Genomic DNA, 26,756 nt, shown 5'->3' on the forward strand with positions numbered 1-26,756 from the left:
AATCAGGAATTGATGGACATGCTCCACCTCAAAAAATCCAAATCCATCAGAACCACGAGAGCTAAAGAGTTAAACCTCATCACAAATATGAATAGGACATGCTGGAGGAGCGCATTCATAACTCAGAGGCTTCCCATACTCTGGAACAGAATCCCAGTTCATGTTAGGCAGAGCCCCTCACTGACTCTCTTCAAGAGAAATCTTGACGAGTGGATGGGAGATCGTAGGTTTACCCCGGGGGTCATCTCTGTGTCACTACTAGACAGAGACACAGTAAACTAATTCTATTATGTAAGGGGGTCTTGACTGTTTCACTACTAGACAGAGGCACAGTATTCTAAATCTATTCTGTACACTTTTGTACCATTACATGGGGTGGCGAAAGCCACATCACTATGGCTAGGCTTATAAATGCCCCAGGGCAGATAGCCTAGTACTAAACTATGAAACTATAACCACTCTAACATCTACATTTATGGTAGGTACAAAACTGTACTTTTTCAGGTCCTGAGAATGTTGGCACCAAAGACTTTTTAAGTACCACTGAAGTTTCCTCATATGCAGTCTGGCATATGGAATTAGTAGAATGCAGGAGGTCATGAACCCTAGAGCCTGCAGGATTTTCCTTGTGGATAGCTGGGTCTGGTGGCCATTTGAGCGAAGGAGCCTGGTAGATAGGCTTGTTTTTCTGGAGTAAGGAATGCCATCCGGGATGCTGTGCCCAAGCTTACTCCCAGGAATACGATTTTTTGACAGGGAATTAGTTTTGATTTCTTTTCATTGATAGTGTACCCCAGGGAGGTTAGAAGGTCCTTTACAAATGTCAGGTGCAGCAACAGCTTTTCCTGACTGTCTGCCTGAATCATGCAATCATCCAAGTATGGGTATATTTGAATCTTTCTCTGCCTGCAATAGGCAATGGCTGGAGCCAGGCATTTTGTGAAGACTTTGGGAGCAGTGGATAAGCCAAAGGGAAGTGCAGAGAACTGATAATGCATAGATTCTGCCCTGAAATGTAGATATTTCCTGCATGAGTCCCTGATAGGGATGTGCAGATATGCTTCCTTTAGGTCTAGGGTGGCTAACTAGGCACCTTTGGACAGCATAGGGAGAAGCTGCTGAAGGGTGAGCATTTTGAATTGTGGCACCACCAGGAAGGTGTTTAGAATGGAAAGATCTAAGATTGGGCACCAGGTGCCCTCTTTCCTGGATACCAGAAAAAGTCTGGAATAAAACCCTCAGCCTATGTGTTCTGCAGGAACAGGTTGAATTGCCCTTATGGAGAGCAGGGATTGAACTTGGTTTTGTGCCTCTGCCCACTGGTTTGGAGGAAGGTCTGGGAACCCTTTTGGGGTTGGCAGCGTGTGGAAATAAAATTTGTACCCCTGGGATACTATGTTGAGGACCCATCGGTCGTTGGTGATGGAGGTCCAGTTTTTTGCATGGTGGGCAAGTTTTCCTCCTTGGGGCATGAGCAATTGGGCAGAGGTGAGGAGTGGAGTTGAGAAGTCATTGTGAATTCTTTCCGTAAGGGGGGGGGGGGCTTATCACTCCCTGTTTTAGAAGTGGAAGTACTCCATTGCTTAGATCTATGCATACCCTGAGACTGTAATCGGGGGGGAGGGGATCTGTTTCCCCTGGATCTAGAGTGAAATGGCCTTGAGGGGGCTGGAAAGGACCAATGTTTCGAGGGGCAATGCCTACTGAATCTTAGAGGCTGCACTTGCAAAAAATCTTTGACTGTCTGCATAGACTTAGCTTTTTCTTCCATATTTTTTAGAACATGTTCTGCTTTGGTGCCAAACAGTTTGTCCTTGTTTAAAGGAACATCCAGTAATTTTGATTTGACATGGTTTGGCAAGGTCTGCTCCTTAAGTGAAGCATGTCTTCTAAGTACAGAACCTGTGACTGCTGCCCTGCAAGATGCTTCTAGGGCATCAAACCCACATTGCAGGGTATGCTTGCTGACTTGGCTTGCAGAATGCATAAGCGCCTGTAATTCTTTACTTTCTGCACAGTCAGGAAAGGTAGATAATTTTTGCTTAATAAGTTCAATAGTATGTTGCTGGTATTTCAGCATGTGGAAAGTACAGTTGTGTACACTTACCATAAATGTAGATGTTAGAGTGTATTCACTGTTGCAGTCATCACATTTGGGTTATTTGCTTGCAGTAGCCCTCAGTCAGCCTGATTAATGAAGTCTTGGGTCCTGCATCGGTTGCTGTCGCTTCTTCCAAGATGTCACGTCATCAGGGGTATAAAACATGCAGCAGACCCCATTACATCAGTTTTTCTTGCCCCAGATATCAGGTGCTCCCTAATGGGAAGCAATTAAATCTATAAATATACAAGGTTATACCTCCAACAAAAAAGGAAATACACCAAAAGGCTTTTGAGCATAGTAAAGGAGAGTAGAGGTATAGCCAAAAGAAGTAAGTGGGCTGGAAGGAGGGTAACCAGGACTGCAACAGTGAATACACTCAAACATCTACATTTATGGTAAGTGTACACAGCTGTACTATGTCCTTTATGTTTCACTGTTGCAGTCATCACATTTGGGTAGATTCCCAAATGGTAATGCTTGGTGAAAGTATGCACAGAACTCCAGGTAGCAGCTTCTAGGATGTCCCTGGCAGGGATGCCTCTGAGAAAAGCTGTAGAGGTAGATGCAGCCCTGGTTGAGTGGGGTCTGATCCCCTGTGGGATAGGTTTTCTATGGTGCTTGTAGCAGAAATGAATGCAATGGCCTATCCATTTGGAAATGGTTTGCTTTGAAAGAGCCTTCTCCTCTGCCCCTGCAGCAAATGCCACCAGCAGTTGTTCAGATTTCCTTTGAGGTTTAGTCCTGTCCAAGTAGAATCTAAGTTGTCTGTGCACATCTAATGAGTGCAGTATCCATTCCCCTTTGTTCTGTGGATTAGGGAAGAACGTTGGCAAATGAATGGACTGATTAAGGGCCACACTGGATACCACCTTGGGCATGAAGGAGGGATTGGTCCTAAGGGACACCCTGTCCACATGAAAGATGATGAAAGGCTCCACTGCCATAAGGGCCTGTAATTCAGATAGCTTTCGTTTAGCAATCACTTCAGCAAGAAGGGTGTTTTCCAAGAAAGGAATTTTAAGTCTGCAGTAACAGCTGGCTCGAAAGGGGGATGTGTGAGTCTCTCCAATACAAAGTTAATGTCCCAGGCTGGAGTTGGAGCTCTCCTGGGTGGTCATAAATCTATGGTCCCTCTGAGGAACTGCTTGACCAGTGGATGAGAGAAGAGGGGAGGTTCTGTGTTATAATGAGCTGAAATGGCTGACACGTGAATTTTGATGGAGGAGAAAGACAGGCCCTTGTGAAGCATCTCAGGTAAGTATTGTAAAATCTGAGGTAAATTGGGCACAGCTGTGCTCATCTCTTGATACTGGTTCCAGGCACAGAAGCTTCCATTTTTCAGCATAAGATTTTCTAGTACTAGGCCTCCTTGCCTCTAAAATGATATCCATCACTGGTTTACTGAAGGATGGTAAAGGAGAGATTAGGTAATTAGCCAGGCTGCTAGGTTCAGTGTTTGAAGCTGAGGGTGCAGAATCTGGTTCTCCTGCCGAGATAATAGGGTAGGAGTCTGAGGCAGGTGCCATGGGGCCAACAGTGACACACTGCACAAGAGAGGGTACCAGTGTTGGTGTGGCCTGTCTGGTGCAATCAAAATCATCCCTGGTTTGTCTTGTTTGATCTTTAGTAGTACTTTGGAGAGCAGAGGCAGAGGAGGAGGAAAGGCATAAAAGTACAGTTTTGTACCTACCATAAATGTAGATGTCCGATAGACATGCAACTGCAGTCATAACATATGGGTTGTCCTGCCTCAGGCAGCCCTCGGTCGGCCGGATTCCAAAGTCTGGGTCCGACGTCAGCTGATGTCGCATTTCTCTCCGACGTCAGAGCAGCTGGAGTACATAAGCATCAGCCGACGCCATCTTCTTCAGTGTTTCTTGCCCCAGATGCCAGGTGCCCTCCAAGGAAGGCTGTAATCAAACTGGAAGATAAAACAGGTTTCCAGACAAATAAATAAGTAATAAACAGATACACCATAACAGATATCCCCAGCTAAGGATAACAGGGATAGGAGTGGACCCAAGGCATAGAGGGGAAGGAGGGAGGGAAAACCCGACTGCAGTTGCATATCTATCGGACATCTACATTTATGGTAGGTACAAAACTGTACTATGTCCTTCAAGAATGCAACTGCAGTCATAACATATGGGTTGAATACCATAGCTTAGCTGTGGGAGGTGGAATGCTCTAAGAAAAAGATGGTGTAGCTATCAATCTCTGCAGGACTGCCGAAGCAAAGCCTGCTCTGGATCTGGAATATAGAGGAAGGTTGTAGTGTTTGGAAAATGTATGCACGGAGCTCCATGTAGCAGCTTCTAGAATGTCTTTTGTAGGCACCCCTCTTAAGAATGCTGTAGATGTGGCTATAGCTCTGGTGGAGTGTGGTCTGACATTGGCTGGCACACACTTTCCATGGAAGGAATAACAGAATCTGATGCAATGTCCAATCCATTTTGAAATTGTCTGTTTGGAAATTGCTTTTCCTTGTACTCCAGGGGCGTAAGCTACAAAAAGCTGATCAGACTTCCTACTGGTCTTGGTTCTGTCCAGGTGGTAGCGAAGTTGTCTGTGAATGTCCAAGGTATGCAACAGTCTTTCCCCTTTGTTCTCAGGATTGGGGAAGAAAGTAGGCAGGTGAATTGCTTGATTTAAAGAAACCCTAGATACCACTTTTGGGAGAAAGGTAGGGTTGGTTCGTAAGGAGACCCTGTCTCTGTGAAAAGTTATGAACGGTGGTATAGCCATTAGGGCCTGTAATTCCGAAACTCTTCTTGCTGAGGTAATGGCCAACAGGAAAGCTGTCTTCCAGGAAAGAAATTATAAATCCACAGAAGCTTCTGGCTCAAAGGGAGGTAGAGTCAATTTTTCTAGGACAAAGTTGAGGTCCCAAGCTGGTACTGGTGCTTTTCTTGGGGGCTTTATATTCTTGATTCCTCTAAGAAATTGCCTTAACAAAGGATGCGAAAACACAGGTGGATCAGTGTTGTATCTAGCTGAGATAGCTGAAGCATGTATTTTTATAGAGGAGTATGAGAGTCCATTATGTAGCATATCTGCCAAATATTCCAGGATGAGTGGGATGCTCAAAAGTGATGCATCATGGCCCTTGGTGGTATTCCAAATGCTGAATCTCTTCCATTTGGCTGAGTAAACCTTTCTGGTGGATGGTCTACGGGCTTCTGTCAGTATCCGCTGAACTTCCTTGGAAAGAGGTAGGTTGAAGTTATTCATGGGATCCCCCAAGCTGTTAGCTGTAGCGTCTGGATGTTGGGATGAACTGTCCTGAAGTTGTGTTGAGTCAAAAGTTAGGGCCATTGGGAGAGGGCCTACGTTTTGTTGTGACATATGCTCCGTAGTAGTGGGTACCAGTGTTGTCTTGGCCAGTCTGGAGCTATTAGGATCCCCTTGGGCTGCTCTGCTTTGATCTTTAGTAACACTGTGGTCATCAGTGGCAGAGGTGGAAATGCATAGATTTTTAGGGCGCTCCAGTTGAATGAGAGAGCATCTATTTTCCATGCTTGTGGATGATATGTCCTTGAACAGAACTTTTGTAAGTGATGATAGAGGTGGGAGGCAAATAGGTCTACGTCCGGCCTGCCCCATGTCGAAGTGAGTCGTATAAAGATTTCTGGATGTAACCTCCATTCGTGGGGGTCTAGAAAATTCCTGCTTAGACTGTCCGCCAGAACATTGTCTTTGCCTGGAACAAACTGGGATTGCAACTGTATGTTCAGGCTTAGTGATTTTTCCCAAAGATTCATTGTCAGTCTGCAAAGGGGGTAAGAATGAGTGCCCCCCCTGCTTGTTTATGTACCACATCACAGTGGTGTTGTCTGTCCGTATTAGTAGGTGGCCTGGTTGTAGTTGTTGTCCGAAGGCCTCGATGGCATGCATTACTGCCAGCATTTCTTTTTGGTTGATATGCAGATGTGTTTCCTTTGGAGACCATTGTCCTTGAATACATCTGCCCTCCATGTGCACCCCCCCATCCAAGGTCTGAGGCGTCTATGGTCATGGTCTGTGTTATCTGAGGTTTTTTGAATGACATACCTGTGTTTGACTGGCTTACTGAGGCCCACCATAGAAATTCCTTTTGAAGACATGGAATGAGCGGTATGGTTGCTTCTAGGTTGTTGCTGTGTTGAGACCATAAGCTTTTTAGGTACCATTGAAGCTTTCTCATGTGTAGTCTTGCTAGTGGAACCAGGAGAATGCAGGATGCCATGTAACCCAGGGCCTGTAGGAATCTCCTTGCAGTCATCTGGGTGAGCTTTGCTAAACTTTTGAAGTAATGAGTTAACTTCTTTTGCTTGTCTTCTGTCAGGTAAGCCATTTGAGAGGCTGTGTCTAGTTTGGCTCCTAAGAAGGTAATTTGCTGGGATGGCTGAAGTCTTGACTTTTGAAAGTTGACTGTGTATCCCAGAGCCTGTAGCAACTGTATAACATAATTCAAGTTTTCTGTCAAAGTTAGTTTGTCGTCCACTTGTATGAGGCAATCGTCCAGGTACGGGTAGATTTTAATCCCCTGGAGCCTGCAATGAGCAATTACTGAAGCCAGGCATTTCGTGAATACTCTGGGCGCAGTAGATAAGCCAAATGGCAATGCTGAGAATTGATAATGCTCTGGCCCTGCAAGAAATCTGAGGTATCTTCTGCAGCTGTGTCTGATAGGGACATGCAGGTATGCCTCCTTGAGGTCCAGAGTAATCAGCCAAGACCCCTTGCCCAGCATGGGAAGGAGTTGCTGTAGAGTCAGCATTTTGAACTTTGGTACTATGAGAAAAGTGTTTAAAACGGACAAGTCCAGTATTGGTCTCCATTGAGTTTCTTTTCTTGGAACAAGGAACAGTCTTGAGTAAAACCCCTGACCTTGTTCTTGTTGTGGAACTTTTTCTATTGCTTTGATCTGAGCAAGCAGAGAAATTTGCTTGATAGCCTCTGCCCTCTGATTTTGTGGAAGGTTTGACATGCCTAGTTTTCTTGGCAAGGTATGAAAATGGAACCTGTAACCGTGGTCTATAATGTCCAAAATCCATTTGTCCTTTGTCAGTTTGTGCCAATTTTTGTAAACAGAGATAATTTTCCCCCAAAGGAGCTTCTGCTTGCTCCTTGGTCAGCGGAACTAGAGGAAAGTCATTGAGATTGTCCTGTGGGGCGGAAGAAACCCTGTGTCACTTCTTTGGTTTGCTGGTTGCCATTGTCGCCCCTGTAGGATCCTCTGTATTGGCCTCTTCCTCGGCACGCCTGTTTTTGCCCCTTTGAAATCTTTCAGGATTAGGAAAGGACCAGTTTTTAGAAGGCCAGTTCCTGCTGAATCTGAGTGGCTGAACCTGGAGGAAATCTTTGACTGTCTGAACTGACTTGGCTTTTTCCTCAATGGACTTTAACACATCTTTAGCATTAGCACCAAAAAGCTTGTTCTTTTCCAAGGGTGCATCAAGAAGTTTTGCCTTAACATGATCTGGTAAAGGTTGATCTTTTAACCATGCATGTCTCAATGACCGCCCTGTCATAGCTGCCCTACATGAAGCTTCCAATGCATCATATCCACACTGTAGAAAATGATTGCTAACTTGCTGAATTGTGTACAGCCTCCTGCAAAGACTTCCTATCTAAAGGTTCAGGGAGGCCAATCTTTTCTGTAAATCATCTAACAGGAAATCCTGATATTGAAACATGTGTAAGAGACAATTGAGAGCTCTCATAGATAAAGTAGTGGAGGTGTAAACCTTCTTCCCCATCTCTAAGGACATTGCTTCCTGTCGGAAGGCAAAGGGTTTTTGAGGTGGTAGCTGAAACCTTTAGGCCCCTGGAAAATTGTTTCTAAATCAACAGCATGGGCCCTAAAGAAATGAGAATGGGTTTCTGGGACCCTATAGTATCTGTCAGGCTTGACAGGAGCAGGAGGAAGAGTATCAGTGGTAACAATGGAGTCAGAGTATAAATCATCCAAAACATCAAGCAGAGGAGATATAGCTAAGAGTCTGTGTTGGGGCTTTTTAAGGAAGGTTCAAGCTTTCTGGAATCTGAATATTCCTGGCCTTGCCACTTAAAATGCTCCCTCATGGAATGCAGAACTTCCCCAAAAGACATATCCTCAGGAGGAGAAGCCGAGGAATGGAGTCCTCTGCATCTGAATCCTCATAGGTCTGGAAGGGCTCTTCCTGGCTTTCGGAGTGAACAGAGTCCTCAGAATCTTCATCTGTAGGAAGAGGGTCAGAGGGTTCAACCCTGGGCCTCTTCTCAGGAGGAGGCTGGGATCCTCTCTCAGGATGGGCCTGGGAACCTCTGATCAGGAAATTAAATCTGCGGCCATAGCCATGATTTGAGTTTCAGGAGTAGGCTGAGGTAAGGTTTTAGCAGAAAGATGCTTGGACTTGCTGGCTGCCTTGGCACGTGTGTAGGCCTTGATAGACATGGGAGGCCTAGCCGCTCCACGTGCAGGAGTGACCTTATCAACAGCAATGGTCTCGGGCATTTCCTCGGTTTCAGTATCCGGAGGAAAGTCAATAACTGGCGTCGGAGTCGCCTCCGGTGTCGGAGGTATCGGTAATGCAGTGTCTTCGGTTCGGAGCGGTGGAATAACCGCCTCAGAGGGAACCGGAGCACTCGCGGTTAGTTTTAGCGTGGTGTCGGTGGAAGACGCGGGCCGAGGATCTCGGTCCCGGTCTTTTCGTTTCTTAGGAGTCTGCATTGTCGGAAGTTCCGACGGCATTGTATAGTCAAATTTATCGCCGAAAAAGTCTTCAGCGAACTCCGCCCGGCGCCTGAGAGTGCGCTTATTAAAGTGAGCACAGGCGGCACAGGCCGAGACGTCGTGGTCTGGGCCAAGGCAAGGGAGGCAGTAAGAGTGGAAATCCTTATGAGGTATTTGTTTACCACAAGACAAACAATTATTTACTTTTTCAGTAATTTCTGACATCGGCTGAGGCAAGAAAAGGTCCCCAACAGGGTACTTAGCTTTTTTGATGACTTCGGTTTCGAAGAATACAGGAGCTGATCGACCGGCACTTGCTAACTGCTTCTGCTTCGGGCACCGCGCGGCAAGAAAGACTGAAGAAGATGGCGTTGGCTGATGCTTATGTACTCCAGCCGCTCTGACGTCGGAGAGAAATGCGACATCAGCTGACGTCGGACCCAGACTTTGGAATCCGGCCGACCGAGGGCTGCCTGAGGCAGGACAACCCATATGTTATGACTGCAGTTGCATTCTTGAAGGACATCTGATAGGTTTTTCCAGCTGAAGGACAGAACATCCACTTTCCAAGCTTGTTTGTGGGGAGTCATTGTGCAAAATTTGTCCAATTGATAGTTCTGGGGGGGAGGCAAACAGGTCTATATCTGGGCTCCTCCATTTGCTTGTCAACATGTTGAAAATCCTTAGCTCCAGTTTCCACTTGTGTGGGTCCATGAGGTTTCTGCTTAGTTCGTCTGCCAGTGTATTTAGTTTTCCTGGTAGGAATTGAGCTTGTAGAAGCATCTGGTAGCTCAGGGCTGTGTTCCACAATGCCATGGCTAATCTGCAGAGGGGACAAGAATGTGTACCCCCCTGCTTGTTTATGTACCACATAATGGTAAAGATGGACAACACCACTGTTAACTGTCCTGGAAGAATGTGGTCCTTGAAGGCTGTCAGAGCATTCTGTACAGCTAACATTTCTTTTTGACTGATATGCAGGTGCATCTGACTTGGGCTCTATTTGCCCTAAATGCACTTCCCTGCCAGGTGAGCCTCCCATGCATAGTCTGATGCATCTGTTGTTAGGGTCTGGGCGGCAGTGGGTAGTGTGAATGGTAGTCCCTTGTTTTGGTGGCAGGCCTCTGCCCACCAAAGGAACTCTAGGTGTAGGCAAGGTATGATAGGAATCATTGCTTCTAGATCCTGAGAATGTTGACACCATAGGCTTTTTAGATACCATCGTAGTTTCCTCATATGCAGTCTTGCATATGGAATTACAAGAATGCAGGAGCCAATGAACCCCAAGACTTGTAGTATTTGCCTTGCAGATAGCAGGGTTTTTGTGGCCACTTGTTTCAAGTAGGTTGTCAAATGAATTTGTTTCTCTGGCGTAAGGAAAGCCATCTGGGAAGTTGTATTCAAACTTGCTCCCAGGAATATATTTTGTTGACAGGGTATCAGGTGTGATTTCTTTTCGTTTATGGTGTACCCCAGACAAGTTAGCACCCTTTGTACAAAGGCAAGATGATTCAAAAGTATGTCCTGGCTTTCTGCCTGAATTAGACAATTGTCCAGGTATGGGTATATTTGAATATTTCTTTGCCTGCAAAATGCAATGACTGGAACTAGGCACTTTGTGACTATCCTGGGCGCAGTAGATAAGCCAAAGGGCAGTGCAGAGAACTGATAGGGTGTGTAGCCTGCTTTGAAGTGTAGGTATCTTCTGCAAGATTCCCTGATTGGGATGTGCAGGTATGCTTCCTTTAAATCTAGTGATGCCAACCAGGCGTCTTTGCCTAGCATAGGGAGCAACTGGTGAAGAGTCAGCATCTTGAATTTTGGAATCACCAAAAACGTGTTTAGCGTAGACAGGTCCAGAATAGGACGCCATGAATTGTCTTTTCTGGGTACCAGGAAAAGTCTCGAGTAGAAACCTTGTCCCTTTTCCTCTTCTGGTACCAACTGAATAGCCCCCATGCTTAAGAGAGAAAGTACTTGCTTTTGGGCCTCTGCCCACTGATTTGGGGGTAGATCTGGCCACCCACTTGGTGTTGGTAACGTGTGGAAGTGAAATCTGTATCCCTGGGACACTATATTTAAAACCCATTTGTCCTGGGTAATGAGCTCCCAGTTCTTTGCATGAAGAGCAATCTTTCCCCCCAAAGCGGCAGTCAGTTGAGAATTGCTTGGCAGTTTTAAAAAGAAGTCACTGAGACAGTTTACCATAGGGGGGAGTTTTATTAGTCCCAGATTTGGAAGTGGAGGCCCCCCACTGCTTAATCCTGTGCGTACCCTGGGACTGAAGCCTGGGAGCTCTGCTGGATCTGAGTTTGGACTGAGAATGTCTGGAAGAGGCAGGAAAGGACCAATTCTTGGAAGGCCAATGCCTACTAAACCTTGGAGGTTGTACTTGTAAAAAATCTTTTAACAGTTTGCATAGATTTAGCTTTTTCCTCTATCTTTTTAAGAACTTCTTCTGCCTTGTTGCTAAAGAGGCGGTCCTGGTTTAAGGGAGCATCTAGTAATTTCGCTTTAACATGATCTGGCAAGGATTGCTCCTTAAGTCAAGCATGCCTTCTAAGTACAGACCCAGTTACAGCAGCCCTGCAAGATGCCTCTAGTGAATCAAAACCACATTGCAAAGTATGTTTTCCAACTTGTTCAGCTGAATGTAGTAAATCCTGTAAATCCTTATTTTCAGCACAATCAGAAATCAACATAATTTTCTGTTTAAGCAATCCAATAATATGCTGCTGATACTTAACATATGAAACTGACAGTTTCAGGCCCTAATGGCCACAGTTGCAGAAGTGTATACCTTCTTACCCCATCTATCCAGTGCCCTGGAGTCTCTATCAGAGGGGGTAGGCTTTTTTGGCAGTAGTAGCTTTAATGCCCTTGGGTCCCTGTGAAATGCTCTCAGGATCTGAAGTAGGATTTTTAAAAAGGGAACTTGTGAGAGTCAGGGACCCTGTAATATCTATCAGGTTTTCTGGGAGCAGGAGGTAGAGAGTCAGGGGCCAAGCTAGATTCCGAAAAGGCATCATCAACAATGTCTAGTACAGGAGGTATGGCTAAAGGCCTGTGCTAGGGTAGGAGTAAGAAATCCCCAAGCCTCTTTAGAATCAGAGAAATCCTGACTTTCCCAACGAAAATGCTCCCTGAGGGGATGCAGAGGGAATACAGTCTTCAGCATCAGTATCCTCATAGGTAGACAAGGGTAAATCCTGGTCATCAGAAGAAACAGAAAATTCAGAATCCTGGTCAGAAGTATCATAAGCAAACTCAGTCCTAGGTCTCTTAGAGGGGGAAGGTTGGCTTCCACTGATTAAAGTAATAAGGTCTTCAGCCATTCTTATTTGTTTTTTAGGCATAGAGGCCTGGCCATGTGGTCTGGGCATCAGTTTTCTAGGCATGGTTCGAGTTTTAGGCCTTGAAGAAGAAGATGGCGTTGGTTTAATATGCAAGTCAGTAGGCCTGAATACACCCTCAGAAGCCAGTGCCTGCACAGTGGCTCCGGACCCATCCAAGGTAGAGACATCCGCAGGTTCCACAGCTGAAGCATCTCACGGCATACCGGACTCTGAATGGGTCTCAGTAGAGGCCTGCGAATCTGAAGTAGCAGGTATCAGGGTCTGCGAAAGTGCCTCACTGAGTACCGGCGAACTAGTGACTGGCTTAGGAAAAGCGCTGTTGGCAGCTTTGGACCTCTGCGGCCTGTCTCTGTCTTTATCTTTGCGTTTTTTCGGAATGTCGGTAGTCGGATGGCTTACCAAAGACATATCGGGATAATTGAACTGAGCACCAAAATATTTAGAAGTGTAAACATACAGACAACGGATAGTTCGTGGTTTAAATAAGGCACAGAACTGACAGCGAGAAACATCGTGGTCAGGGCCTAGGCAAGGAATACAGTACGAATGAGTCTTTATGAGGTATTTGCTTTCCACAAGTAATGCAATTATTTACTTTTACTGACATCGGTTTAGAGCAAGAAAAAAAGTTTCCCCACTGGAGTTACTTAGCTTTTAGTTGAAGACTTCAGTTCTGAAACTCGAAAATGAAAATTTCAGGAGTCGGCCAAAAGGCACTTGCGAACTGCTTCGGGCACCGCATGGCAAGAAAGACTGGCGTAATGTTATCGGCTGCATGCTTATACCCCTGATGACCTGACGTCACGGAAGAAGGGACAGCAACCGACGCAGGACCCAAGACTTCATTAATCAGGTCGACAGAGGGCTACTGCAAGCAGATAACCCAAATGTGATGACTGCAACAGTGAAACACAAAGAATATCTGGCAATTCAATGCCCTAATGGTGAGAGTTGCAGAGGTGTATACTTTTTTACCACATCTGTCTAAAGCTTGGGAATCCCTGTCCGAAGGGCTGGGATTCTTAGCTGTAGTTGCTTTTATGCCTTTAGGCCCTTGGGAGATGACCTCTGGGGTCAGCAGTAAGATTTTTGAATAGAAATTTGTAAGAGTCAGGGACTCTGTAGTACCCGTCTGGTTTCCTTGGAGCAGGGGGTAAAGTATCAAGAGTTAGACTGGATTCCACAAAAACATCATCCAGAACAGGAGGGATAGCTAAGGGTCTGTGCTGTGGCAAATCTAAAAATTCCCTGAGTCTCTGTTTGGACTGAGGATAATCCTGACATTCCCAGTGGAAATGCTCTCTCAAAGTATGTAGGGTTTCACCAAAAGAAAAATCCTCTGGAGGGGAAGCAGAAGGAATGGATTCCTCTGCATCTGAATCCTCATAAGCAGATAAAGGCATGTCTTCATATTCAGTAACCTCAGAGTCATCGGACTCTTGGTCAGTTAAAACTGCTGAGGACAAGTCTATTCGTCTCTTAGCAGGGGAAGGCTGGCTTTCCCTAATCAGCATGATCAGGTTCTTCTGCCATTTTTAGCATTTGGAACTGTAGCAAGTAAGCAGGTGCTTGAGTTTGGGTCGTCTTTTTTTAGGTGTAGCTCGTACTCTTGGCCTTAGAAACTTGGTAGTTTTAGAAAGAACTGAAGACATGAAAGAAGTCATCAGTTTGTATCGAATATCAGTAATGCGAAGAACCTCCTTGGTAGCTGGTGCCTGCACAGCAGCTCCGGACCCATCCAAGGTAGAGACATTCACAGGTCCCGTTGTCAAAGAAGCATCTCGCGGCATACCGGACTCCGAACAGGTCTTGGTAGAGGCCTGCGAATCCACTGAAGCGGGCATCAGGGTCTGCAAAAGCACCTTAGTACTGTCAAACTGGTGACTAGCTTAACGGAAGCGTCATAGGCAGTTTTGGACCTGTGTGGTTTTGTCTCTGTCTTTATCCTTACGTTTTTTCAGAAGATCGGTAGACGGATGGCTTACCGAAGCCATTTCAGAATACTGAAATTGAGCGATAAAGTATTTAGTAACAATAAGGGCCCGACGGACGAATAGTTCAGGTGTTGAACAAAGCACAAAACCGACAGCGAGGTATGTCGTGGTCTGGGCCTAAACAGGTGACACAGTAAGAATGGAAATCTAGGTGTGGTATTTGCTTTCCACAGGCAAGACAATTGTTAACTTTTTCTGACATTGGTTAGAGCAAGAAAAAAGGATCCCCAACGGGGTACTTAGCTTTAGAAGACTTCAGGATGATTCAATTCGGAAATGAAAATTCAGGTAGCGGCCAACTGGCACTTGTGCGAACTGCTTCTGCTTCGGGCTCCTCGGCATGAAAGACTGATGTAATGGCATCGGGCTGCCTGTTTTTATACCACTGATGACCTGATGTCAGTCCTGAAGTGACAGCAACTGACACAGAAATACTAAGTCTCTGGTACTCTGGCCGACTGACGGCTACCTGCAGGCAGATAACCCAAGTGTGATTACTGCAACAGTGAAACACGAAGAACATCAGCAAGTTAAACAAAACCAAATCATATCAAATTCATCAGTTGGGGGCCGCACACTATTTAATTTATCTAGTGAGCTTCTATAAGGCAAAATTTAAAATGCTTTGTTAAATGGATCGTTCCAAAAGCAATACTTTTTCTGCCCACCTCACTGGTAACCCAGTACCAAAACTGGATCAAGCTGGATATACAAGAAAAACTACTCTGTAAAACCATACCCTACAAATAGAATCAGCAGTCAGGATAAAGTACAGTTTTGTACCTACCATAAATGTAGATGTCCGAACAGGATAGCATCTGCAGTCCTAACAAATGGGTTGTCCTGTCGTCAGGCAGGCCTTCGGTCGGCCGGATTCCAAAGTCTGGGTCTGGCCTCGGCTGGTGTCGCACTTCACCCGACGTCATCTCTGCTGGTCTTCGGGTATAAAGGCATCAGCCGACGCCATTTTCCTCAGTGTTTCTTGCCCCAGATGCCAGATGCCCTCTTGGAAAACTAAATTTTGGATAAATGCCAATATTTCCAAAAAAATAGTAGGCAAACACAAAAAATAAGCATGTATGTACATATATACAAACAAATACACCATAAGAGATCCCCCCCTAGCTAGCTATTAGGAGGGTAAATACCCTAGGAGTACCACAGAGGGGAAGGAGGGTGGGTAATCCTGACTGCAGATGCTATCCTGTTCGGACATCTACATTTATGGTAGGTACAAAACTGTACTATGTCCTTCAAGGATGCATCTGCAGTCCTAACAAATGGGTAGAATACCATAGCCAAACTAGGGGAGGAGGAAGAAGAATTATGGTGTAGTTAGGATCCCTTGCAATACAGCAGTGGCAAACCCTGCTCGGGATCTAGAGTATAGAGGCAAGGTGTAATGCTTGGCAAATGTATGCATGGAGGTCCAAGTAGCCACCTCAATAATGTCCTTGGTAGCCACTCCTCATAAGAAAGCTGTGGTAGTGGCTGTAGCCCTTGTAGAGTGAGGTCTTATGTTCTGTGGAATTTGCTTTCCATGGTAGGAGTAACAGAATCTTATGCAATTTCCTATCCACTTGGAGATTGTCTGTTTGGAAATTGCTTTTCCTTCCCTTCCTGTTGCATAAGCTACTAAAAGCTGGTCAGTTTTTCTATTGCCCTTGGTTCTGTCCAGGTAGTAGCGCAACTGTCTATGTACATCCAAGGTATGCAGTAGTCTTTCCCCCCTGTTCTGTGGATTGGGAAAGAAGGTAGGTAGGTGGATTGCCTGGTTTAGAGACACTCTGGATACCACCTTAGGCATAAATGTAGGATTAGTTCTCATGGACACTCTATCTTGATGGAAGATTAGGAAGGGTTGTACTGCCATTAAGGCCTGTAGTTCCGAAACCCTTCTTGCTGAAGTAATTGCCAGTAGGAAAGCAGTTTTCCAGGATAGGTGTTGAAGATCTGCTGTTGCTGCTGGTTCAAATGGAGGGAGTGTCAATTTTTCTAGCACAAAGTTCAAGTCCCATGCTGGTAATGGTGGTTTCCTAGGAGGTTTTACATTCTTGATTCCTCTGAGGAACTGCCTGAGTAGAGGATGTGAGAAGACAGGGGGATCAAAGCTGTATTCTGCAGAAATAGCTGATGCATGTATCTTGATGGAGGAATAGGACAGGCCTGTATGGAGAAGCTCTGCCAAGTACTCCAGGATGTTAGCAATATCTATCTTTGACACATCTTTTCCTCTTTCAGTACTCCAAATGACAAACCTTTTCCGTTTTCCTGCATAGTTCCTTCGTGTTGAAGGTCTGCGGGCTTCAAGGATAATGTCTTTAACCCTTTGGGATAAATCTGGGTTAGTTGCTGTTATGTAATGTTCCAGGCAGTCAGTTGCAGAGTTTTTAGGTTTGGATGCATGATGTTGTAGTCGTTCTGAGTTAACATCAAATGCATCAGGGGTAGTGTCCACGTTCTCCCCCGGGACATGCTCCTCAGCAATGGATACCAGTGTTGTCTTGGCCAATTTGGAGCTATCAGAATTATCCTTGGACGTTCCTCTTTGATTTTCAGTAGTACCTTGTGCATCAAAGGAAGAGGTGGAAATGCATATGCTGTCAGGCCTTTCCAACTGAAGGATAGAGAGTCCACCTTCCATGCAAGTGGGTGGTATGTCCTTGTGCAGAATTTCTTGAGCTGGTGATTGAGTGGGGATGCGAATAGGTCTATTTGTGGCATTCCCCATTTCTTTGTGATGGCCTTGAAGATGCACGGCTGTAGCAGCCAATCTTGTGCATCCAAGGTAGTTCTGCTTAACATGTCTGCTAGGATGTTTTCTTTTCCGGTACAAATATTGCCTGTAACTGGATGTTGTAGCTCAGAGCCATATTCCAAAGGTCCAGAGTCATTCTGCATAGGGGTATGAATGAGTGCCTCCCTGTTTGTTGATGTACCACATGACTGTGGTGTTGTCTGTCCTTATCATTAAATGGCCTTCTTTGAGGAATGGTCTGAAATTCTGGATTGCTAGTTTTACTGCCAGCATTTCTTTTTGATTTATGTGCAGGTGCAGCTGGTCTGGAGTCCATAATCCTTGTATGCATTTGTCCAGCATGTGTGCCCCCCAACCTAGGTCTGAGGCATCCGTTGTGATGGTTTGGCTTGCTTGAAAGTTGTGGAAGGGCAAGCCTGGGTTTGACTGGCATGCTTGAGCCCACCATAGGAACTCTTGTTTCAGGCATGGGATTAGTGGTATTTCGGTTTCTAAGCTGTGCCTGTGTTGAGACCATAAATTCTTTAGGTACCACTGTAGCTTTCTCATATGCAGTCTGGCATGGGGGACCAGGATTATGCATGATGCCATGAAGCCCTAGGCCTGCAGTACTTTCCTTGCTGTTAATTTGTTCTGCTTTGTTAATGCCAAGAAGTAAAGAGGGAGTTGTTCTTGTTTTTCTGCAGTTAGGAATGCCATCTGTTTTACTGTGTCCAATTCCGCACCCAAGAATGTTCTTGTTTGGGATGGTATCAGTCTTGACTTTTTTAAATTGACTGTGTATCCCAGGGCTTGTAGTAAGCAAATGACTCTTTGTAAGTCTTTTGTCAGCTTGCTTTTGTTGTCCGCTTGTATCAGGCAGTCGTCCAGGTATGGATAAATTTGGATTCCCTGTAGCCTGCAATGAGCGATTACTGATGCCAGGCATTTTGTGAATACTCTGGGTGCAGTAGATAAGCCAAAGGGCAATGCTGAGAATTGATAATGCTCTGATCCTGCAAGAAATCTGAGGTATCTTCTGCAATTTGGTCGTATGGGGACGTGCAGGTATGCCTCCTTGAGATCTAGAGTTACCAGCCAACACTCCTTGCCCAGCATGGGAAGAAGTTGCTGTAGGGTCAGCATTTTGAATTTTGGGGCAATGATGAATGTGTTTAAGGCGGACAGGTCGAGAATAGGTCTCCAACTTTTCTCTTTTCTTGGTACTAGGAAGAGTCTGGAGTAGAATCCTTTGCCCTGTTCTGTTGGTGGTACTCTTTCCACAGCTCTCATCTTTATTAATTGAGCTTTCTGTTTTCTGATTTGGGGGTAGGTTTGGCATTCCTCTTTTTACTGGTAAGGTGTGGAAGTGAAACCTGTAGCCTTGGTCTATGGTCTGCAAAATCCACTTGTCTTTTGTGATATAGTGCCAATTTTTTGAAAATAAGGCTAACTTTCCGCCTAAGGGTGCTGCTATTTGTTCCCTGGTAGGCGGTGTCAGAGTCAAGTCACTGTGATTGTCCTGTTGCAGTGGCAGTGGTTGTGTCTGTGCCTCGCTGGTTATTGCCTTGCCACTGGCGTCCTCTGTAGGCACCTCCTCTGGATTGATTTCTGCCTCTGGAACGTCTATTCCTGCCTCTCTGAGATTTAGAGGAGTCTGGAAAGGACCAATTTTTGGAAGGCCAGTTCCTGCTAAACCTTGGGGGCTGAACCTGTAAGAAATCCTTAACTGTTTGTATGGATTTTGCCTTCTCTTCCATTTTCTTCATTACTTGCTGAGCAGGAGAACCAAATAGACTGGCCTTATCCATAGGAGCATCTAACAGCTTTGCTTTAACATGATCCGGCAAGACCTGTTCTTTCAACCATGCATGCCTTCTTATAACTGTGCCAGTCATGGCTGATCTAAATGAAGCCTCCAGTGCATCATAGCCACATTTTAAAGAATGGTTACTAACCTGCTGAATGTTATTCACCATTTCTAAAACATATTTCTTATCTAAGGAGTCATCAGAGGACAGTTTCTTAGTTAACTGATCAAGCATAAACTCTTGGTATTGGATCATATGAAACTGACAGTTCAAAGCTCTAGCTGAGAGAGTAGCAGAGGTGTAAACTTTTTTTACCCCATCTCTCTAAGGACTTGGATTCCCTTTCAGAAGGGAGAGGGTTTTGCTGAGGTCGGCTACTGCCTTAGGCCCCTGGGAGATAGTCTCAGGATCTGCAAGTGGGGCTTTGTATAGGTGGTGATGAGTGTCCGGTACCCTGTAAAACCTATCTGGTTTGGCAGGGGCTGGAGGTAAAGTATCAGGAGCAGTGCAAACATCATTAAATGCATCATCCACAACAGGCAGAACAGGAGGTATAGCTAAGGGCCTATGTTGCGGTAAGTGTAGAAAGGTCCTAAGCCTTTTTCTTGAATCTGAGAAATCTTGTCCCTGCCATTGGAATTGCTCTCTCATGGCATGTAAGGTTTCCCCAAAGGAAAATTCCTCTGGTGGAGAGGCAGATGGGATAGATTCTTCAGCATTGGAATCTTCATAAGTAGAAAAAGGAGCCTCTGGATGGTCTGTAATGTCTCAGTCATCAGAAGAATCATCTGAGGACATTGGCTCTGGGGGCTCTGCTCTAGGTCTCTTTTCTGGAGGCTGAGAGGCCCTGTCTGGGTGAGATTGGGATCCCCTAATTAAAGAGATGAGATCCTCAGCCAAAGTAACCATTTGAGAACTGGAACTGGGCCTGTGTGAGGGGGGCTTAACAGGCACTGATTTAGCAGTTTTGGCTGCTTTAGCCCTGGCAAAGGCCTTAATAGACATGGCTGCAGGAGGCCTAGCAGCACCACGTGTTGGGGTAGAGACATCCAAAGGGATGGTGTCTGATAATTCTATAGGAACCACATTAGTAGGCAAAACTTCAGAGGCCGATTCAACTAGGGTAGCAAGAGCCTCGGTAGTAGTCATGGATTCTGCTGTAGATTGACCCGTTTGCTCGGTTTCGGCCGAAACCGAGACACTCGCGGTTTGCTTAACCGTGGTTTCGGCCAAAACCGCGGACCGTAAGTGTCGGTCTTTTTCTTTGCGTTTTTTAACAATTTGAGAAGTCGGAGGATCTGACGGCATAATGTACGCAAAATCTGAGCCGAAAAACTGTTCAGCAAACTCCGACCGACGCCTAAGCGTTCGTCGGTTGAAGGAAGCACAGGCTAAACAGGCTGCTACGTCGTGGTCTGGGCCTAAACAAGGTAAGCAGTAAGAGTGGAAATCTTTATGAGGTATTTGTTTCCCACAAGTTAAACAGTTATTTACTTTTTCTGACATCTGAGGCAAGAAAGAGTCCCCAACGGGGTACTTAGCTTTTTAGAAGTCTTCGAAGTAGTATTCGGTAGTAGTAATCTCTGGATCTGACCGACCGGCACTTGCGAACAGCTTCTGCTTCGGCCACGCGCAAGAAAGACTGAGGAAAATGGCGTCGGCTGATGCCTTTATACCCGAAGACCAGCAGAGATGACGTCGGGTGAAGTGCGACACCAGCCGAGGCCAGACCCAGACTTTGGAATCCGGCCGACCGAAGGGCTGCCTGACGACAGGACAACCCATTTGTTAGGACTGCAGATGCATCCTTGAAGGACATCCAAGCATGCTCTGTACAAGATTTTACATAATCCATCCTGGAAGGAGCATAAATAGACACACAAATACACATCTCCTTATTCAACAAAGCCATGTGCAAGGGAAATGCACTCACACTGTTCCAATCTGGCTACACCAACGTTTCTAAGATGACTAGTTTTTCATCAAGCCCTACTGAGGGTCACATGCTTCCTCATCCTGTCTTACTAAAATGAGTTCAGCAGGTGGGAAGGATCAGAGTCTGGGGTTGGAGTGGGAATACATGGCCATCTTCCTCATCTAGTCATGTTGTTTGGCTCCTTTCCATAATCTTAAGACCACGGTAGCATGCATACAACTGCAGCAGGGCCTACAATTTTGGGGTCATGGCTGTGTGCACATAATCTGCCCAGATACAATAATGCAGTGTTTGATAGGCTACAGTGCTGTTCTTTTGTGAGTTGCTGTTTCTGCTAAACATCACCAGTTTTCACATATGTGCCACTCAAGCAGTGAGGCCTTGGTACAACCTCCCCACTAGGAGCCTTTTTCTCCTACCCACCAAGCACATGGTTCACTACTTGAACCTAGACAGTAAACGGGTACATGCAGGGCATTTTCCTGTGTAACCACACAGCTGATTAAGACAGACTAATGTTAAAAACTAAAAGTCACAGTACACTCTGCAGACAGAAGCATTACTATGAAGAACCACAGCAAAGTCACTAGGTATTGGGAAAGGAACTAACCTTTGTCTGGAAGCAGAACACGGTGACAGCAACACACACTAGAGTGGTGATACCCAGACACAGAAATACTGACTTTGTATTATAGAAGCTGTAAAGAGAAAGTTAAAAACAACATTACAGACAAAAACACACACATACACAGCACTATTACCTTAATTAGCTACAGCAACATTTACAGGCTCGATTCTGCGAAGTCCTAATGGCTAAAAAGCACAAACCAAGCATTTTAAAAGAAAAGTAACAAATATTTTCTTACAATTATCAATTGATCAATGAAGAGGATATTGCTTTGTGGGTTTTGTGGGTTTTTAGTAAGGTTTATTCTCTTCAATCAGAGATCAACATCATTTTCTTGAAGTTCCCAAATTCTGGGACAGATGCATCCATGATAACATATGCTGTGATGTCAGAAGTCAGTTCATCCCTGCAACTAGTGAGCAATCTCCTTCTTCCACCTCAAATACAGGATATGAAGATACATACTTGCCCAACTTACAAAGGAAATCTAATGGTAAGACCAAGTTGCAGGGACCATCTACATGCAGGGAGATGCATAACACAATAACCCACATCCACAAAGGACAGCCTTCTTTGTACAACTGCCACATTCTAGTATCCATGATCCTTCTTGTCAGGTTTTTGTCTGGCCTAGCTCCCAAGTATAATCTTGAAAATGGGTTGGAGTAAAACATCAAACATGGAGCGGCTAGATGAGCAAGTCCTGGGGAAAATCTAGCGAGAACAGACTCGACTCCAGAGCTGTGGGCAGGATAACATTACTTGGAAAAAGACAGCTGTGTCCCCAAAGGACTCTGGTAATCAAATCTGGCAAGGGTAGACAACCCAAGCACCTAATAAAAAGGAGCAAACCCACCCAGAGCAAAGGCTCACAGCTTGGACAACTCATTAGAGCCAAGAACCCACCCCCCCCAAAGGAAAGAAAAGCAAATGTGAATCCTTACACTCCTTGGAAAATAAAAGATGAACGGATTCACTTAACCCACAGGACAGACACCTAAGAGGATGCCCCCTGCCCCAAAAAGGCAATACCATTCCTAGAAGGGAAAGGCCCTTTCAGTCCTCCCAATTTTCAGTCACACAAGTAACTGGAAGAAGGAATAACATTGACTGAGGACTTGCATACCATTAGGCCCATTAGTTCAGCTGGAGACAGGCAAGCCTGGTGACATGAAGTCTGAGCGCCTCCCCAGAGGGGGGAACTCCAAAAAGGGAAAACAGCCCTCATAGGGGGCAGCCTGCATGACTACCTGGTGCTGGGACTGTCCCAATCGTAATCTTGAATCAAGGGATGGAAACTGCCTAGAAACCCAAACCAGTACAGAGTCCCAGCTAGAGATACCTAGCACTAAATCATGGCACATACAGCAAATCAACCACAGGGGTACTAAGTGCTGCTCCATCCACAAGTACAGACCACATCAGCCCAAACTTGAGCAAAAAAGATTACCAGTAACTCATAAACCCCTTACATCAGGACCACATCAGAAGTTATAAAGGTCTAGGAGAGTAGCACCTTGACCAGGCATCATGAAAGATCCTATAATCACTCCCAAAAGGAGGAGCATCCCTGATATGTCCAGAGACAGTGTAAATGACTGAATCCACGCCTCTATGACTGATCACAGATTGGAGCTGATGACAAGTTCACTTATATTCCTTATCTCCAAGAAGAGATGTAGACTCAGCAACAAGACAGAAACCCTCAAAGTACCAAGGATTATGACACAAATCCTTCCTACCTCCATTTTGCTGCCCCAGTAGCAAGAGTAGAGCGGTATGATCCACCAAGAAGTAGAAATGACTAATCTGTGGAGCACCTGACCTCTAGCAGTGCATCCTCAAGAGAAATCCAAGGGCTGCCTGCACCCCAAGGGGATGCTAGAGATGACACAAAGATTAGCCATAGGATCTCATTCACCAGAACTGCTCAAAGACAAGCCCAGTCCACTACAGTAGAGGTAAATTTGTCTGTCTGTGATGCTGGCAACTCAAGCTCAGCTAATGACCTGTGTGCCATAGGGATGTCTGGGGAGAGAGGAATTAGTTATTGCCCACCTCCTTCCCTCAGGGAGTGGGTCTGAATGGCTTCCACTGTGGGGTGATTCTTAGTACTTACTAGAGAGTCAGCTCTCCAGGTACATACGTTGTAGTGCTACAAAGTAGAGAGATTACTGGGGCATCATGGTAGCAATCTTGCATACATACAGCCTGCATAGCTCTACTGTAGGCCAGGTGCCCACTCCTGGAAAGAAGATGTAGGAAAAAAATTAGATTCTGGCAAATAAAGGGTTCCTTCCTAGTGCAGTGGCAGCCACATGACCTCTTATTTCAAGTATCCCTCCTTATGGAGCACCTGTCTACTCAAGAAAAGGGAGAACCCAGCAATGTAGTTTTTGCAACAGGATGCCCAAAATTCAGCTCACTGGTCCAAATAAACTATGGAGAGCACAAGTGAGCCAATCCCCCCCCACACACATACAGCAGCTACTGTCTGACAAAGAGGATGCGGGAATCACAAAAAGGAAAACCCATTCTTGTTTTAACTGAACTAGAACTTCAACCATGTATATGCCACTGAAGGACCCTTACATACTGCAAAGCCTGACAAAATGGGGGGACAAAGGCCCACAAATGAGGATATATTTTAAATATTTATCTTATAAACTTAGAAAATTGCTACAGTAACAGGGTTTATGTTAACATACATTTTCTGAAGGATTTGAAGTCTGAAACTCAAACATATGTCATTACTTAGTGACTTCAATTCTGAGATCATCCCAGTGACTTACTACAAAAATCACACATTTTATGAGGAATAGACCAAACATACGAGGCAAAAATCTGGACATTGTGCAAAAGTCTGGACAGTTGAGAGGTATACAGGGATGGCAGTCAGATTATAGAACAAGACATCTTGAGATAGGGGCCACCAGTAAAAGCAGTGATGTTGCTGCAGGCCATAAATAAGTCCAAACTCCATCCAGGACAATAATGACCATCCAAAAGGGAAGAACTAGCACAGGCAACAAAACCTCCCAAACTAGAACAGATTGTCCCTGAATGGGATCAATGAGAGATCCCAGAAACCAGAGCAGCCATCCCACTGGATAAAACTCATGAAACAAGGATTTCTGTATGGGAAATGTCCCAAAAACCCTAGACAGAGCTACTAACCAGGTGGAGGCAGAAGGGATTCCCCTTGAAAGGCTCTGGATACAAAGGCTCACCATGGAAAAGATTCTGAAGACCTCGGATTGTCAGACTCACCAGCTGTAGTTTATACTAACCAGACAATGAAGTACAGCAAAGACTATTCTCCTAAAGTGAGGGGACACTAATTCAAAGCAGCTCTCTGTACACCTCAAGGAGGGAAGAAAGGATCCCTAAGAACATTATGATAATTGAAGAGGACTATAAAATAAAGGACAAAGGACCAGACTAAATCAGCAATCTTGGTCTGTACGGAGCCTCCCTCTCAAGAAAAAGGAAGCAGACTTACCAGCCTACTGGACAATTAAGTCTGGACCTGCCTTCACAGTTCTGCCTCTACCAAAATCCACATAGAAAGCAGGAGAAAGAAAAGGTAGAAGAGTGAAGCAGCAGAACCAGTTTGCCCACCAGTCTCAAGAACCCTAATGCCTGAATGTCCAACTAGGGTGAATGAGGAGAGTGACCCCCTCACCTGGATTCACACAGACAAGCCCAGACCATTGGGAAGTCCTTCCAAAGACCCTGAGGATCTCTAGCTGCTGAAGGTGTACAGATTAGCAGAGAATGCTTGGCCTTGTGCCTAAGCTCCCTGCCAGTAGCTTCATCCCTCTTCTGGAAGATGGAGTATACATGTAAATGGAGCAGACCCCTACAAAGACACTGGAAAGTATCAAGAAAGGACTGTAACCCCTGCCCAAATTTCTTCTCCCAATAAAAAACACATCTGTTAAAATACCACTCAACTCATGCCATTATATTGCCTAGCCTGCTGTGTGTTATTAGCATCTACCCCATCCAAAAGACAACAGGCTATGTGTAGGCCCAGTGAGAATAACCACCAAAAGGGTAAAACAACTTTCACTCCAGGCTTGGGGTTGGCACCATGCACTACTGATTGAGAAATGTGAATCTAGGCAGAGTAGTGCACAACAGAGAAAATTGAGCAAATATAAGGTAAAATAATGCATCTTCTTAGCAGACCTTTCTCACTCTTAGGGCTTCCTGTCCACTGACTGGAAATATAATGGACTGTGCTCTCTCAGATCACTGTAATGCCACTGAGAATGTGCAGATGTCAGCCTTGGGAGACTTAGATAAAATACCAACTTAGCAGCTGCATCAGCAGAGCAAAAGTGTCTCCAGACTGTACAGATATTCTCTACAGCTGGCTTACAGATTGGAGATGAATAGGGAGCCCAAAGGTGGCTTGCCTCAGCTACAACCTAAGGTACAGAGACTCTGTAAACAAAACAAAAAAGAGAGAGAGAGGAGCCAAACACTTTTGTTGATACTTCCTTATTGTTTGACCATTATGTCTTTTAAGTAATCTGGAAAGCCTTCTGTCTAGCTCATTTAATTTTCAAAGGCATCTCCACTAGATAAAACTCAGTTTTAATACCCCTTTATTCATCTTATCAGATCCATAACTGAATAGAACACACCTTTTGGTATGTATTTCTGTAAATATATCACTCAACTTGGTTGGAAGACTTCAGAGTTCCAAAACTAAAAAGATGAGTTGCATCAAAAATTTTAGTTATCCGTATAGACGGGTGGCCCTCTCTCTGTACTTGGCCTTTTACAGATTCCTCCAAGGAGATGTGTCTAGCCAGTAAAGCCATGAAAGATCCAACTGTCTTTGACCATGTACTCTTTCATAAAACAAATGGTACCTCAAAATCCAGGATAAAGGAACTAAACCGCCATCAGCAAATAAGACATGTTGGCATGACAGATTCATATCTCAATGTAGTCCTCACCTTTTGTAGAAATTTCCATTACATGTCAAACAGAGTAGTGACCTTGCCACCTTCACGATAAATCTAAATAATTGGATGGGAAGCCTCAAGCTCTCCCTGGTCTATCTTGTCTTGCCCTCAGTGAGGCCGGAGGTCACAAACAAGTTTTTTAGTGGGGAAGGGGAATCCCCTATGCACCCCCAACATGAGGACAAGACCACCACCCCAAACTATACATAATGTTTAGTCAACTGCATTTGACCAAATAAAAAGATGGTTGACAGGTGTTCAAGACCGCATAGTTCTCAGGATTGGGGAACTTGCCTTTTCTCAAACATTGTGCTATCTCAAGAGTTAGTATAAATAATTACTGGAGGGTGGGGAGCACAGACCTCCAACATGGGGTGCAGGGGGCAATGGTTTTCTGTTTTCATCTTTTACTGTAAATATTGCATGCACCGAGGTTCTTTCTTTGCACATGCGTGGTACTGTCAACATTCTGTTGACATTTTGTGGTCCAGGTATGGGTTCATAGGTAGCT

At 45.1% G+C, this 26,756-nt stretch overlaps 1 protein-coding gene across 5 annotated transcripts in view; it reads right to left on the reverse strand.

The window, feature by feature from the left end:
• The window catches only part of TMBIM1 (transmembrane BAX inhibitor motif containing 1), a 1,047,780-nt gene that overhangs the window by 235,311 nt on the left and 785,713 nt on the right, over positions 1 to 26,756 (reverse strand). For all 5 annotated transcript variants that reach the window (XM_044075612.1, XM_044075609.1, XM_044075610.1 and 2 more), the window contains one exon: positions 21,246 to 21,333. In XM_044075612.1, the coding sequence (XP_043931547.1) occupies positions 21,246 to 21,333 (88 nt within the window). The remainder of the gene's footprint in view (positions 1 to 21,245; positions 21,334 to 26,756) is intronic.

This window comes from Protopterus annectens, chromosome 6.part1 (assembly GCF_019279795.1).
Source record: "Protopterus annectens isolate FY-2018-M chromosome 6.part1, PAN1.0, whole genome shotgun sequence".
Classification (NCBI taxonomy): domain Eukaryota; kingdom Metazoa; phylum Chordata; order Ceratodontiformes; family Protopteridae; genus Protopterus; species Protopterus annectens.